Source organism: Charadrius vociferus, unplaced genomic scaffold (assembly GCF_000708025.1).
Source record: "Charadrius vociferus isolate BGI_N301 unplaced genomic scaffold, ASM70802v2 scaffold436, whole genome shotgun sequence".
Classification (NCBI taxonomy): domain Eukaryota; kingdom Metazoa; phylum Chordata; class Aves; order Charadriiformes; family Charadriidae; genus Charadrius; species Charadrius vociferus.
Genome location: NW_009649187.1, coordinates 1,551,080 through 1,568,034, shown reverse-complemented (window position 1 = coordinate 1,568,034; position 16,955 = coordinate 1,551,080). Strand labels below are relative to the sequence as shown.

Here is a 16,955-nt window from a genome sequence, read left to right as displayed (position 1 = left end):
GTGTGATTAGCTGACATGCATAGTATTACAAGTCTTACTTGCCTACCAATGCCTGTGAATGTTAGAAATGTGTATAAACATATACAGTATTCACATGTATACTTTAAAGATGTCACTGAAGTACAAGGTTTGATAACTTCAAGTGCAAAGGTGTCTAAAATCAATGTGTGCTCTCTTCCCGAGCTGTGCCAAACAATCTTCAGCAGCAGTATTGGTTTCTCACAAGTGATGCATTAGTTGTATGTAAACAAAAGACTAACTTTGAGTTTGTAATAGATTTTCATGCCAAATTCAGACTTGGCATAATTGAACAGATCTAGGTAGCTTCCCTGGAGTTGCATATGCTACGCCAACTGCATTAGTCCTGCCACATTCAAAGTTCCCTGAATTTCAGAAGTATCTGTTACTAAACTTCATTGCAGGATAGTGGAATAAAACATTCACTACCCTCACTCAAATAATTAATAAATTCATTGAAGATTAAATAATTGCAGTTATAGTGGGAAGACTTGCCAGGGATACACAGAATTCATGCAAGTGATGTGTGACAGTTCAGATATAGAAATGATGCTAACTGAAAAGCTTTCAGCCCAGTAACAGCCCATGTCATACAAAATATTTGTTTTGTTCTGCTTCAACATGAGGTGGAGAAAGAAAGACCTTTACATCAGCATTTATTCTGTTGATTTCTTTGAAATTAAAAAAAAAAACACAACCAAAAACCACCAAACAGGAACTTCCAACTATACACAGTACAAAGCCCCATCCTACAACTGGATCTATATAACTGTACCCTCCATCGTACAACCTGATCTGTACATCTGAACCCTTTTTTTCTGGGTGGAGTCCTGTTTAAATCAGCAAAGCTTCACATAAATGCAAGGATTTGTCCAGGTGATCATTTATAGGACTGGGGTTCAATGCTGTATTTTTATCAAGAACTTCTGGTTATATGTAAAACCCACCTGATCTTCAATATTGTGCATCTTCTATGCGGTACGACACTGCATTGGGCAATATGCCTTCTTGGGTTTATTTTATATGTGTATAATATATACACAAATAAAAAGTATCACCTGCAAATAATATTTGGAATGTGAAAGACACAAAATGTAAACATTTTATTTGGCAGTTGTTTCAAACAGGTGAATAAATAAATGGAAAAGTACATCTTAATATTCTTTATAGCAACAGATGCAGTTGCACACATATTTACATATTGTGGATGCAAAGAACAGTTAATTTAATTTCTTTTTGTTAAAAAATGCAACTTCCAACACCACTAGACTTGACAATTAAAGATGAAGATACTAGTAATACTTTGTTCTAGCAATCTCAACTTTTAAAGGCATTCATTTGGAAGTAAGATAAGAGAGTCATCATGCATTTAGTTCATTTTGTCCACTTATGGTAGAAAGTCTGATGTAATCTCAGAATTATGAGTGTCATGCGCTTAAGTCAACTATGACATGTTTATAAATCAATGTAGTTCCCTTAAAACTTGAAGCAAAGAGAAAATCTCGTTTATCGATGGAGACATGTATGAAAGATCTTGGTGCCTGTACGCTTAATTCTTGAAACTTCACAAATTTTGCCTTTTCAGCATCCCAATAATAGACTTGAGTGAAAGAATAATCACTTCCAAGAATGGCATATTGGTAATTACTTATCTGAAGCGGTTGGAATACCATTGACCCTCGGGATGGCATCCTTTGTAAATCCAGAAATGCTGAACCACCCCATTTCATTACTTTAGAGTCCCCAATAAATCTTGTTAAGCAAATGTACACATCCTCTTTCACTTTGAAATGTTTCACTGCATATGCATCTTCCATATCTTGGATATCAAAACGCTTAACAAATTCATTTGTTCCTTTGTTCCATTGATATATTACAGGTCTTTGGGAACTACTTGACAGAATTAAATGTGGTTTGCCGGATATTTCAAGATACTCCACATCAGTATCTCTGTACCAGGCGTGCAGAGACTGATGGGAATAAAATCCATTCCCATTCCATTTGTAAACCGTGGTGAAACCAGCTTTTGAGCTGTCTGCAACAACAAAATACCAGTCTTCAGCAATCCTGAAAGTTTCAATGTCATTGGGTTTTCGGATTTTCAGGATTTCAATATCTTGAATTTTTATAAACTTATTAGCAAAAATATCTCTTTTATATATGTGGGAGCCTCCGAACAGCTGCGCGACAATGACATACAGCTGACTCTCAATAACTATAGGTTTACACACAACAGTTGAAGTACCTATAAAAACAAAAGTAAAAGACAGGGTTAGCACCACTTTTTGGATCAGCTGTTGTAATGTTATTTGTCGAGCAGTGTGCATACCTGTAATGTTGTCGTAATTCCTGAACATCACTTCTACATGGTCCCATTCAAGAAAGATGCATTTTCCAGTAAAAGGCTGAGCAATAACCACGTGTTCATCATTCATATATGAGAAAGTATCTACTGACAGAGATTGGTATGGCAGGGACTGATAAACTTCAAATTCTGCAAAAGTGCACACAACATGTGATAATTACAGAGCTACTTTCTGTATTGCACTGAAAAAACATCTGCTTAACAGATACCAAGTTATTACAAATGACAGTATTTCATCACTAGTCCAATTTTGCTGTTGATAAAGGAGCATTGCAACTTGTTTTCCAATCTTTCTCAATTAAAAGAGGTGCTGGTTTATGTCCCAGTTCTCCGAATCCTGATATAGCATATTAAAGTCTGAGCAGAAGCTGCAAGATAAGACCCCATTCCCAAGTGATTCGTGTGTCACCCTTACACCTGCACAGAATTCATATTAATTTTAGCTCCATCCAGTATGCAGACTTCCTGCAAAAATGAACCCTAGAATGAAAAAAATACACAGTTTTGACTTTAATCTAACAAGATTAAATAATTTGAAGCACTTTACCTGTAATAATGCAATCAAATTCTTTCGGAGAGAGGCTATTGATTTTGCGCTTCTTATATTCTGGTGGGCTTTCACAGTAAATGTCTTCGACTGTTGCATTGGTGCTGCCCAGCCATTCCACTAACCACTTCAGTTTGCAGTCACAATTAAATGCATTGCCTCTAAGATCCCTACAACAAATAAATCGTGCATTGAAAACAAGTATTCCTCCTTGCAGGACAACAACAAACTGGGCTGCTGTTAAATATGTGCCCTCTTGCTTATTCTCAATTGATGCCTTCCTGGCTTAACTTGTCCTGACCCATAGTTAAATCTACATACCGGAACACACACAGATTTAACTCTACCAAGGAAATCAAGGAGAACTTAGCTTGATAATCAGTAGGAAATATTTGTTGATTTCCCCAAGTTTACACAAAAGATTTCCCCAGGGGTACACAAAAGCCTGCCAAACTGTTGGCCTCATATTTTGGGAGGTTGTTTCTTTTGGATTAGCCTTTCTCAATAAGATTCTAGATAACAAAACTGCAATTAATGTAACCTGATGGTCAGCCAGTCAGTATGTGCTATCTCCTTTAGATATACTCATTTAGGGCTTTAGAAGACATAACCAAAGGACTTCTGTTTAAGTCTTTTACAGCTGTCTTCAGTCAGATTTCAGATAGTATGTACAGAAATGGGCAAGTGCCAGGACCAGACTGGGTAACCACCTGGCCATGACCAGTCATGCCAAGTAATGCTACCACGTACACTGACCATCTCCACAACTGACTGCTGCAGCTCTACACTATGAATTCAGCCGACATTGTTAATACAGGGAGTGGGCAAAGGATGTTCTGCGCTCATTATCCCAAATCAGGTGAACGAGAATGTGGTATGTTGTAAACGGGACATATTTCAATGAAGCAACTATAGGATTTATCTGTTTATCTGTGTTTTTTATTTTTACTGGTATTTAAGTTATATATTTAAACAAGTTAATGTTTTGGTTTGGCTGCAATTATATGTAGTATGGGGTATGGTACTTACTAAGACACATGCTTTTGTACTAAAAGATAGCCTTCCCAGAAATTATTTGCACACAGAAATGTTACTCCATTAAATATCTTCCACCTTCCCCTCATACCACACTCTCTCATGCATCCCTAAGGATAATTCCTTTTTATTTGCTAAGTCTTAATGAACATGCAGCTCTCTTACATAGCTCCTATCAATATTACTTATCTTTATAACTGGTGGAATATTCAAAACTAAAGCAAATTATCAACAACAGTACACAAAACCCACGCCTACCCATAGTGGGTAGTCTCTACCCAGTAATAAGATCCCATTACTGGCTATCGTTTTGAATCGTTACTCAGAATGTCCTCTAAAATCCTCTCTTTCTATTCTTAGTATAATTAATAGATTAATTAATTGCTTTCTTACACATTTGTTAAAGAATCCAAGCCTTTGAATATGTCTTTTGGAAGCGATTGGAGATTATTATTTGCGAGACTCCTGTAAGAGAAGACACTTCAACATCAGTGCTAGTTCACGACATTACACATTTTTGCAAGGTGTAATACTGTGGGTCATTTTTTTCTTAAGAACCCTGGTATTCTCCAGCACTTAGTTCTAAAAGATTGCTTTTAAGAATAGCTCGTTTACTTTGTGACTCTTTCTCCCTCTAAAATGCCCTGCCTCCTCCTGCTCTCTGGCTCTTCAGCAGCCCCGCAGCATTTACAGTACTTCACTTAGCAGGGTAAAAAGTGCAATCACCTCTGGTGTTTTGCCAACACCATTGTTTTAAAACAATTAGTCATGATTGGATCTACTGCTGTTTTCCTTATGAGATACCAATACATGGGGTTCGTATTACTGCAATTTCCCCACTGTCTTGTATCTCTTCTGGAAGCAAAATCTTAATACTAAACTTCATTCCATTGGACTTAGGCTTAGCTCATAGTTTTTGGAAATATGCAGTAATAGACAAGAAATTGCTCATCAGTGTGAATTTCTTTCCTGGAATGTGCATGTGTGCTTTCCTTATGAGATACCAATACATGGGGTTCGTATTACTGCAATTTCCCCACTGTCTTGTATCTCTTCTGGAAGCAAAATCTTAATACTAAACTTCATTCCATTGGACTTAGGCTTAGCTCATAGTTTTTGGAAATATGCAGTAATAGACAAGAAATTGCTCATCAGTGTGAATTTCTTTCCTGGAATGTGCGTGTGAGTATGTGTGTATGAGACCAACAAAAAAGTGCCGTTAATTCCCAATTTTTAATGTTGGGGAATCTCGTTTAAATTCGGTGAGTATTCTAGCTAGTAAAAGTGACGAGGAAATGCGAGCAGGCTTTGAACAAGCAATATATTACATTTCAGTCAGACACATCTGTGTGAGTCCACCAAAGGTCTGGGTTCTCCAAGATGTCACTGAGGGCACGGCAGGAAAAGAGTAATGTTGTAGGGTATAGCTCATGTCTCTTTTGATTAACAATATTATTTATTACTTGTAAGAAGAAATGAAAACGGAAATAAATCATTCTAGTTTATGATCCCACTTAGAATCTGTAGTTAGTAAGACTTAGAACCTCTTCTATGTTCGCTTGTAAACACGAAAGTTATTTATTAACTACAATTTCTCTAGCCAAGCAAAGCCACTTAGGCATAGACTTAAATTCAAGAACAGGCACAGGCGTACTATGTCTACAGCCTCATTTAAAATTAAGTGTTTGCCTTATCAGGAATAGTAAATACGGGATGATGGCATTAGTCCATTCTTTCACTGCTTTCAAAATACATCTGATTGTAACCTTCTTCAGTGTATGTATCATGTGCTTCCAGTGTATGTATCATGTGCTTCACTTATGCTTAATTTTATGCTCAAGAGCGATTCTTTAAAAGTCAGGTAAGTCACATGGAGAGAGCTAAGTAGACTTGCAAGCTGAGGCAGGTCTAATGCCCTACATATTCTTTATGACCTGGATTATCACAAGCTGAAAGGGATGATGTGCTTGGAAGTACCAGTGGTTCACCACTGCCATGGGAATGTGACTGACAGAAAAATTTAGACAAGGTTTGTGCATTTGCCAATTTTTGGACAAAAATTACACATTTTATATTCCACTGTAAAAAGCATACTTATCTAATAGAAAACATGGGCTTGCCGAGATAGTGCTGTACATGGTATTTGGTTTATAATAAGAGAGCAAAGGTTGAATCAAACATGCAGTTAAACTTATGGTTGCAGTTCTGAAAGAAATGCAATCAAAATTATATATTGTGAATAGAAATTATTTTCCAATCCTAACTGTAAGATTTTGACATTAAATTAGTAAATTAGTAAAAACTGCTACTTTTTCTTTAATTTTCCTTTTCTTAAATCTGCTCCAAGCACAACATGAATTGTGTTGCAGAACGAAAAATATCAGATGGCTCTATTTTACAATAAGGACACACTGTAATTATCAAAGGTAACTGCATTATGAAAATACAAATGTTTGGATAGCTTACTGCATTGTAAAAGGTATGTTGTGAAAAGGAAGCACACAGAATAAATAGAACAAAGTTCATCTTCTCTAACTTCATGGAACTAATTTGTATGCTTATTTACTATGATTCTTTTTATTATATTTTATGTACACAAGTACTCTCCTGTTTCTTAAATGAGAAATGCCTCAGGGTGCCAAATGATTATTCTTAATGTGTATGTGCAATTTTCTCCAAAGGGTGGGGAGCAGTTCTGCAAGCAGATTAAACTAGTCACATTCTGCGGTTAATGGACTTGCCTGTGCAGTTATTTTCTGCAAATTTCTCATTGTCTTCATGAATAGCAGTCCATGTGCAATAGCAGCATGATGCACAAATCTATGTCCAAAAAATGTGCATGCAACCACATGCAAACCGCAGTGGCTCCTGAAATGTAGTTCTATCTTTTGCATATGTTTTCTCTTACGAAACTGCTGAAGCATCCCCAGAAACCAATGTAACAGGCAAGAGAAGATGTTATGCTTGGACTGTATGCTCTGTGGAGAAGAAACTGTGCCTTCCTCTGTGTTAGAAAAGCAATTTGCTCATTGGCAGCAACAGCTACTAAATAAGTAAATGAATATGATAAATAATGTACTGGACCCATTTGTGAATATAAAGCTATTCATGTGCATAAATATTTTTAAGATAGAGTCCCAGTTACCAGCCTTATCCAATTATCTGCCTTTTTTAACAATACTATAATTCTGCCTGTACCTCTGATGTGGATTTTTATGGGATGTGCACAGCCTGTTTGTATACCTTTTTCCCTCTCCTCTCTCTTCCCTCTTCCTCAGACCTACCGCCATTCTCTAAGTAACTCTGTACACACGAGTAGTCACAGTAGGCTCAGTTTCAGTCAGCTGTGAGTCTTGCCTGTTCTGACCAAAAAGGGAAAAGTAACATGTTTTATGGTACGTTTACTACGTGGTGAAGGAAGTGGTGAATTGCAATTCAAGTACTAGATTTATGCATTAACTATTTAAAACAGAACCCTTGCTTTCTCTCTTGTGTCAAAATACATGAAAGGAAAAGTTAAATGACCCTGTTTCAAAACCCTCTTCGAGGTTATTGTTTTAAGGCCAAAAGGTCAGAATCCACTCCCCTGCCTATGACACACACCTCAAGATATATGTTTCAGAATGCAAATGCTCAGAGCTGGGTATAAACCCACATCAGGCACATTCCAGATGTTTTAGCCTCCTTCTTTTACAGTATTTTTGTATGGTTTATGTTTCCTTACAGTACACGCTGTGTTTTCAATAAATTTATCACTTGCTAAAATAAAAATATTGCTAAAAGGTAAACTTGAGGTAAGAAAAGAGACAAAAGCCTGTCTAAAAACTGTCTTGCTAGCTCAGAGCATAAGGCTGCTACTCTTGCGTTTGCAGTGAAATGTTACAGGTATTTGTTGCCCGTGTGCGTTTCACCTGCTGCGCGCAGCATGAGAAATGCTTCTGCTGGTGGGAGCATGGGAAGCGCCACTCCTAACAGCCGCATTAGCATCCAGAGTGCCTTTCATTAAATTCCCCCCTCGGCTAACGCGGCGAGGGGGCTGCAGTGTGTCAGAGGGCAAGGGTCTGGCCGGGTCTGGCTGTGTTTCCAGGAGAGCCGAAGGGCTGAGCAGCAACACGAGGAATGTTAAGCAGACCCCAGTGTCGGGTCAGTGCGTGGCAGATCCTGACCATGGGATGCTCTGGGTTGTGTGGAGGTGAGGTCAGGGTGCAGTGCAGGAGTTCTATAGCAGATCCTGCTTAAGCCTAAAAGCTGATATGCCCTACAGATGAGTGGAAGAAGTGGATCGGTAAGTCATGATAAATGTGTATTGTTGCAACTCTTTTATTTAAAGTTGTTCTAGGTAGGAATTTTCAAATTCCATTTGGTCAAATTCTGCAGGATACAGGTACTGGCTGATCTTGACATGGGTACAGACAGTGATGGCCCATCCCAGAACGGCCATAATATTCTCCTGCATCCATGGCAGACTAGGGTACCTGGGAAGAGGCATGTGTCCACCCTGCAGCCTCTCACCACCGTGGCACCTCAGTGCTGACCACAGCTCCCACCTTCCTCCTCTCCAAGTCCCAAACTGGGACTCACCTTGTCAGTGCCAAGCTTCCCGACCCATCCTGCTTTCTCCCTGCTCCTACACGCTCAGCTGGAAATCCCCAGTGCTCTGAGCAGAGAAAGTCAGGGAGCTAATGCCAAACATGTTCTGCTGGAAGCTGTTTGGATCCCGGCCTTCTACACATACCACAGTTTGGAATTCTTTGGTGGAAACACAAAGATTAACATTCTAATGAAATTACTATTAATATTGCCTAAACAAATGTGAACAGCTAAATATCAAAACGCAAAATTAAACAACACAGTGGTTCAGTTACTATATTAAATATACCAAGCAATATATTCAACCACTTTACTTACAGGTGAATTAAAGATTTCAGTCCTCTGAAAGTATTTCTTGAAATTGACTTAATGCTGTTGTTCTCTATGAACCTGTAACGGGTCGTAAAGTCATTCTGGTCAAAGCAATGCCTGGAACTCAGAAGCCCACCCACTCTATTCAATAATGCCAGGAAATATACTTTTGTCCACTCACAAATATTCTAGATGAGGAAGGCCCATGAAAGCATCGTCACTAATAACATCAAAAGTGTTGGATGTAAACAACCTGCACAAAGAGATGCAAAACAAGAGACCATTAGGTTATTAGCATCTTTAGAAAATGGTTCAGCAAACAGTTTTGGTAGGCCAAATTTCCCCTGCCTGGTTTCATGGGTTTTGTCTGCGCAAGCACCACAGGATCGTAAGGCTGATAGATTGCACCATAGTCTGATGCAAAGGGAAGGACACAACAACTTGTTGCTTTGCCTACTGGGGCCATCTGATAAAATTCCATTGACTTCTGTGGGATGTAAACGTGGGTTTATCATGCCAGTAAAACAATGGGATTGTACAAGAGCTACTGGACACATACTTGGGCGACAATGAAATGTTCAAGTACTACAGAGATCTAAATTGTGTTGAAGAACACTTACTTTTGATGACAACATAGGGAAAGTATCCAGCTGGTTAGCCAGACATGAGGTTGAATTTGCACCACTGACAGGCAAGAAAATCCCTTAACTTAGTGAGCATATTTGACCCAAAGGTCAAGAAGTTACTGAAAATCTCTTAATTTAGTCAGTGTTCAAATCAGAACTCTTTTTAAGACCACATTATACCTGCTGGAGATAGCTCTTTGTGTGGGCATGTATTTTTCATCCATCTAGCAGTAAAACTACCAGCAACACATTTAATTTTATGTAATTTTAGAAGCATTAAAAGTGGACTAGCATTGATTTTTCCAGCTTTATTTATGCTTATCAGCCATGTTTGCATTTGTCCATTTTAATTCAGCTCTGGACTGCCACACCCTTAATATGGTGAGGCATTGTCAAGTATGATGAACTTTACCCCAGTGGAATACTAGATGCACATCTATATTTTATTCAGTTGGACCTGATGGATAAATAGATTTGCACTATGACATCCTTAGGCGTTCAGAAATTCAAGATTTCCAAGTATGAATTAGTACACTTAATGAGTTAATCTCGTGGTTTGAAGTTTGCATTAAAAATAAATTGAGGTTGATTTATTTTCTCACTTGACTATTGCAGACTGTGCTTCTTCCACTCTAAATATGTTCCTATATATGTACAAAAAATATAAGCAGGAAATTCTTCCTTTTTGTTAGAAACAATGAATACTTCTCTTTCTTAGCGGAAATAGGTATTTTTGTAAAATCTTTGAACCATAAGACCAATTTAGTAAATCCGCTGCCTGCAACTAATTTTACTTTTCTGATGTGATTACACTAAATAATTTTTCCTTTTCTGCACTTTCCCCTCCTTGTAATTTAAAGAACAGGGTGGTATCTCTTTAAATAGTATAGCTATTTTAGAGATATCTCTTTAAATAGTATAGCTATTTCAGAGATTGTCAGGCTTATAGCATAGGTCTTGCACTGGGTGAGCTCGTTTGCCTCGTACCTCCCTGCAATGGCTGTGTCATGCCACGTATTTGATGCACAAAGTGGCTTTTCTCCCACTCTGACCTCAAACACCTGATTTGCTTGATCTGTGACCCACCAGCTTCTGGGGACAGAGGCTGAAGATACTGCACTGTGGCCAGGGACTATATTGCTTAGCAGGAACTGTGCGCTGCTAGCAGGTACGGATCCTGGTGCCGTGATTACCTCCCTTCTTTCTACGGGCTTTCATGTCATCAGTTTATAAGGGTACCCTCAGCACCTTGCTGATACATAGAGTTACAAGTGCTGGAGAGGAGAGCAGGAGAATTTCTCGACATTTAGGGAACACTCCTGCTGGCACTTCACCCTAGCTGTCTAGGTCCTTTGTGTTTTTGTCGTCACATGAAGGGCACAGAGAGTACCATCCATACTATTCAAGAAGAAAAGCTCTCCTGGCCTGGGACTTAGGAGTAGTGTTCAGCACAATGAGACCATGACTTTTCCAGAGACCATTGCCGCTACTACAGGAAAAACAGTAGTAAATAATAATAGAGGCAGATACATTCCACTCTTAGAAATGTGTGACTGGCATACTAGAAATACCAAATCACATTTGGATTCTAAAAATGTAATACTTGAGACTATTATGTAAAAATATGTATAGGTTGCTAAATCTTGCTATTGGCTAAATTAAACCTACCAATACAGTTCTATAATCATGCAAAGCTAAAACTTACTTTAATTTTTAATTAACCAGAGTTTTCCATATTCTTATTTCCCTTGCTATCTTGCTACCTTCTGCCAAAGTGGGAAATTTCTTTCCCACTTACAAACTGGAGTACTGGCCCCACAGATACAATTCTGCTCCTACGGTCTGTGTTTAAGGAGTCATTTGCTTTAGATCGGGAGCCTGACTTTCCAAAGATGGCAAGCAGCTCAGCTACCATGTTAGAAATATATCTGGAAAAGCATGCAGCAGTATTTTTAGAAATGCTGGGCAGCAGAAGTAAGTAATCTGTGGATTTTTTTGCACCCTTTTAACAGATCTCTCATCGAAGACTATAGTGGAACAAAACCTGCTTTTCTGGGGTCGGAGCTTTTGTTGCAGCATTGATTAGCAGCAGCTTAGAATGCATGTTTCAGTGAAGTATGCAGCAGAGTATGCAAATTATTACCATTACTAAAATGCCAAAAGCCATTGCCAGAGGCACAGACCCCACTGTCATAACTCAAAATAAAAAGACTGTGTCTGTCCTACTCCACCCTACCCAATTCTGCCGCCCCTGGCAGCGGGATCGCTAAGTGTAGGTGGCGTATCGTAGCCAAGAGAGATGATGTCCTACTCACTCTCTTCAGATACAAGCTCCGCCAATGCTGCAATTTCTTTTTTTCTCTCCTTTGAAAGGCCCATTGCGGGAATTATGTGAAATGTGTCCCTTTTGTGATCTGTGACCACCTGGGAAAAGCTTCTCAGGAATAAAGCACCATGGAAAAGCATTTAGGTTTCCATAGTAACTGCATTTACCTATTTACCCTGTATCCAAAATTGTACAGTACGTCTGCACCTCCTTATCAGCTCCACTTGAGGTAGCAGAGTACAGCTAGGGTCAGGGCTTCAGCTATCGGCGCACCAGCAGTTTAATCCAACAGCCGTAGGGCTCCGATACATCAACATTACACCTCTGGCCACATCTGGAGTGCACAGGAAGTCAGCCTGGGGACAGATGTCCCATTTGGATTTTGATGCCGTCGGGGAGCCCGTCTTGCCGGATCCCCGAGACCAACCTGGGTGTGCGTCAGGCTGGCAGCACATCCACGATGAGGAGTTCAGGTTACGCCCCCTCTGCCTCGGTATAGCTCACAATTACATAATCCTGTGCCCACATTTCTAGGAAAGCCTGTAAAAACCCTGTATAGAAATGCATCTAATCTATAAACATCCCCAAATATTCTCTCCCTGCGTATACCTCATCGCAGTCTTTCATTGTGAAATAACTGCTTAAATTTATCAATTGAAAGAAAATCTTCGTCACTTCTGTGGGTTTTTTTTCAAAGAACATGAAATAACAAATAGGGTCAAATCCAGGCGCTATGAAGGCAAAACTCCCACTGACGTGACTAAACTTCCACAGAAGTCAATGGCAATTTTATATGGAAAAGGACTTCAGGACCTGTCCCACTGCAATGAAGGGCCTGATCTGAGGGGTTCTGAGCTCGCAGCCCACAGGAGTTGCAAAGGGGCAGCTTTATATTGGGATCAGGCCCGGGACTGCAGAAAAGAAACATGAATAGTTGTTGCAATGCTCAAGTCCCTACTGTAATGTTAATTAAAGTATAATGAAGATAGCATACGTTCTGTCACCGAAAGCTTCAGCATGTAATCATTCAAAGTAGCACTGACAACAGATAGCCTTGCAAAATACTAAGTGCAAACACTTTGAAAAAATTAAACATGCACTATCTTTCAAATTGCTAAAAAGTCTTGTATTCTGTCATCTAATTAACCTTCTCTTGCTGTTTCTTATAAAATTCATACTGAAACCCTTTCTAAAATATTTACGGATACATATACATTTCATAACAAAAACTGTATCATATAAATATTTCTCACAGAAGCTGCAGAGATGGTGTGAGCAAAAAACTCCCTTCTGGGATTTTAGTAAAAGCAGATCTCACAAAGGATCTGGAAAGAAGAAAAAAACAACCTTATATTAATGTAGTCTCATATATCCATGGTTATAATCTGGTCATCACAGAGAAATTTATTTATATAAGTAAAAAAAAAAAAAAAAAGAATGTTACAGGTTTCATGTAGTATAGAAGAAGGTATAAAATGGTATGTGTGCACATACACAGACAGACAGACAGATGAAAGAGATGTAAAAATAAGGATGCAGCACAATTTTAACACATTAGCTGATGATTCTGAATGCTGGAGGTACTCCCTGCAGCAAGCATCCTTCTGTACGAAAACACCACACATCCTAGTTCATTTTAAATCATAAATTAAATAACCAAATGCTTACAGCCCTTACAGTGAGATAACATCAGGCGGAACGCTGCGAGGAATAGATCTGGCATTTTCACATAAAGCATTATCTTTGGTACAAGTACACCAGGCAGGACATTTTGGCTTCACTGGTTTCTTCCCTTCAGTCAGCAAAAGCACCGATAAAAGGCATAAGAAATAAGCAATTCTTCTAAAGGGTCTGCTGGCATTTCCCATTCTTTTGATCCGCTCTCGTTCCAGCCAGTTGAAAGAATATCCCAAAACATGAACAGGGGTTCTTTATTCAGCCATTGGATGTCTTTCTATAAGTCCAGGTCAATATTTGCCTCTGCTTTCCCAACCCTTTTCTTTCTCTTTCACTCTGTTTTTGTAGACAGAAACCTGCAGCTGATCTGTATGTTTCCACTCACTCAGGCAACGTACTGCTCAGAGAAGAGACCTGCGAGGTGCTGTAAGATGGGGAAAATCCAACCGGCTGAAGGAAAAAAAAAAAAAAGGAAAAAAAAAAAAAAAAAGACTTGCATCACCACAAAAACACTGAGCACAACACAGCATTAGATTGCAAAGTGATGTAACTGAGAAATACACCGCTTTCTGTTTTCACAGGGAGGCCCTTTCCCTGTTACCAAAAATAGTACAGCATTATGTTTGCTGGTGGGTGGGTGAGTGGGTGTGGGGTGGAGTGTATGTGTGTGGGGGGAGAAATCAGTCATCTCTTACTGGATCCCTACAACCTCGTGAACCTTTGAGAATTATGCTTCACATACTGCAAGCAGCAGACCTAACGGCAGCATCCACAGAAAAATGAAATCGAGTGAAACCATCAAAAGCATTGCTGCAAAAGCTGTTAGATTAATTTTTATCCTTAGCCCTTATTGCACATATTTGTACCACTGAAAAACAAGCTGCCACACATGGAAATTATTACAATGTATGAGAGAATGCCTACAACTGTCATTCCTAAACAAAATATTTTCTCATGCAAAATAGACCCCGACTGCCCTTTTTTTCTTTTTTTAAACATTCTTATTTGTTACATGTTTTCTGAGCTGGTTAAATAAGTGGATCTAGTACCATTCAAAATGGACCACATTAATTAAAAGTTCAAGTTAAAAAATTTATTTGCCTGGAGACTGGTTTGATCATTTTAGATGGAAAAAAGAAAATTGTTATTTAAACACCAGCTACGTTAAACCTGTAGTTAAGAATGGACCTTCTTTGAAAAGTGACAGGGCAGGGACAGATCTTGATGGTAATAACGAATCTTTACAATACTGCCTGGAGGCTGCAATTGAAATCGGTGCTAGGTGCAGTACGAATACTGTGTAAGAAACAGTCCCCAGCCTGAAGACTTTACAGTAAACTACATTAAATATTTTATAGGGAACTTAAGCAGCACCTAAGTGTTATTACATAAAGAATGGTAAGACAAAACTATTGAATGCCAAATAGCTGGAAATCCATATGGGATGATTTTATTTTTTCCAATATAGGATTGCTATTGGAAGAGTTTTGCAAACTTTAATAGGTCTTGACACTTCCCCATCAGACTGGCAGCACTGTTTGCATTACACAGATCACAAAGTCTACTGGGGTTGACCTGACAGTACAGAAGTTTAATACAGTCATGCTCATTATTCGCTCCTTCACGTAGGTGCCGTCTTCTCACCAGGAGACACCTGTACACCAGAAGATGTCTCTTCACTGCTGGTTACTCCTCCTTTGGTTCCACATGGCCACCTGGCTCTGGCCCATTGCTCCTGCTCTACAGGCCGTGAAATCTCAAGACCAACACCACCCATGTCTGTCTTCCTCAGGAACGATGCCAGCAAGGCCCAGCGCATACCCAGATATGGGTGCCCAGTGGGAATTTCAGATGCTACATGTGGAAGATGGTAAAGGGAAACAACAACCTGCAAAACTGCAAGGAACTCCGTGTATGGACACTAGGTAGGACCTCAACATCACTGAGTCTTTGCCTGGGCGGTGGCTGAGGTCTGTCTCCCTGGGCTGAGAGGAGACCCACAGAGCTCACACCCGGTGGTGGGACTGCGTCCTCTGAGGGACAGGGGATGGTCAGAAATATCCAGAAAGCTTTCAGAGGCAGAGGGCTGCCGCTGAAGGCCCTGCTGGAAGCGGACACCGGCGCCTGTGCATCGGCACGCTCCCCACCTGGCACCCGTGCCTGCGGAAAAGGGCAGCTCCCGCTTTCTCAGCTCCCTTGCTCCCTGCAGTGTGTTTTTTTTTAAAGCTCTTTATTAATTTAAGTGCGGGCCCATGTTTTTGCTCATAAGGCAATCTTCCCTGTCAGCAGTCTCTCCTCAAGCAGGATTGACTTCAACTAGGAGTGACACAGACCTGCGTTATTTCTGAGCCCGTCCACCTTCTGTAAGAAAATGGTACAGAATTACAGTAACCAAGGCACTGAAATCATTATAAAACAAATGTTGATGCCTTCCCCTGGGTATAAAGCTTACTTCTTGCTCTGGAAATGATCTAATTGTACGACTGAGAAGGGAGCTGGATTTGTGGGACTTGCGTAAGTAGGGTACACTATCTTCTCCCCTCCGAGATGTCCAAAAGCACAGACTTTGGTGAGGTGAGAACAGAAAATCCTCTAACTTTTTTGCTGAAAGAGAAGAAGCCTGTTGTTGTTTGTTTGTTTATTCCTGGCAAAGCTACCCATTGCCATGGCGATATTTTGCCATTGATGGTGTAACCCCGTGTTTTCTTTCCTTCAGCTCATTCACTGAAACCCACCATCAATTACTTAGGCACTTCTTTTTAGTTAATACGCAAGCCACATTGTCAACCTCCTGAAAACTTTGCAGTGTAGCGGTTTTTCAGTTACAAAAGCACATTCTGCAGCAGGGCAGTAACCTCACTCCAGTTTCGTCCATGCAGAGAACCGCCTGGAAGTTAGTTTTCTATTCCAAACTACGTGCCAAAACAACTGCTTTTTTCCCCAAACTGCAAATATGATGAATATTTATAACAGCTCTGTCAAAAGAGAGGCATAAATCGCATTTTCCAGGGTCCCTTTGTGCCAAGCTCGGTGTCTCATTTCTTGCCATGCAGTGGTTTAAAAACAAATTGGTTTGTGGATTTTCAGTGGCATAGCCGCTCTCCAGCCATTGCAACATTTGGCTCACGCTCTACTGGTGCCACCAGCGGTTGTTTTCGGGCTAACTGAGCAGGCCACTGTGCCCACATCCCAGCGCCTGCCCCGGTGACCTTGCTAGCTCGTTTTCCCCAGGGTTTCAGGTACTGATTTGGCACAACGTGGTTCAAAATGTATGTATTTTTCTTTCAGCAAGGTTTCGGCAGGAGGGACGAGGGAGTCGTGGTTGGCGTTACTCAGTCTGCTTGCCATCATTTGACAACGTTTTAGCTGAAAAACCTTCACCTTGCCGTACAACACTGGCAGACATGTTCCAGTACGAGCAGGGATGTGCCGTGCCTCCGGCTGCCGCTGTTTGGGGGG

General features: G+C 40.0%; 2 protein-coding genes across 2 annotated transcripts in view; one reads left to right on the top strand and one right to left on the bottom strand.

Annotated features, from left to right (window-relative positions):
* Positions 1–1,088: 1,088 nt before the first annotated feature.
* LGI1 (leucine-rich, glioma inactivated 1) lies at positions 1,089–13,948 on the bottom strand. The gene is made up of 8 exons (XM_009888694.1): positions 13,497–13,948; positions 13,073–13,144; positions 9,049–9,120; positions 8,874–8,945; positions 4,359–4,430; positions 2,931–3,100; positions 2,348–2,512; positions 1,089–2,263 (listed from the first exon to the last, which is right to left on the bottom strand). The coding sequence occupies exons 1-8, from the start codon at positions 13,685–13,687 to the stop codon at positions 1,446–1,448; spliced, it is 1,632 nt and encodes a 543-aa protein (XP_009886996.1). The 5' UTR covers positions 13,688–13,948; the 3' UTR covers positions 1,089–1,445.
* A 1,345-nt stretch (positions 13,949–15,293) lies between these two features.
* Positions 15,294–16,955, top strand: part of FRA10AC1 (fragile site, folic acid type, rare, fra(10)(q23.3) or fra(10)(q24.2) candidate 1) — a 43,228-nt gene continuing 41,566 nt past the window's right edge. The window contains exons 1-2 of the mRNA XM_009888794.1: positions 15,294–15,366; positions 16,785–16,945. Of these exons, the coding sequence (XP_009887096.1) occupies positions 15,294–15,366; positions 16,785–16,945 (234 nt within the window). The remainder of the gene's footprint in view (positions 15,367–16,784; positions 16,946–16,955) is intronic.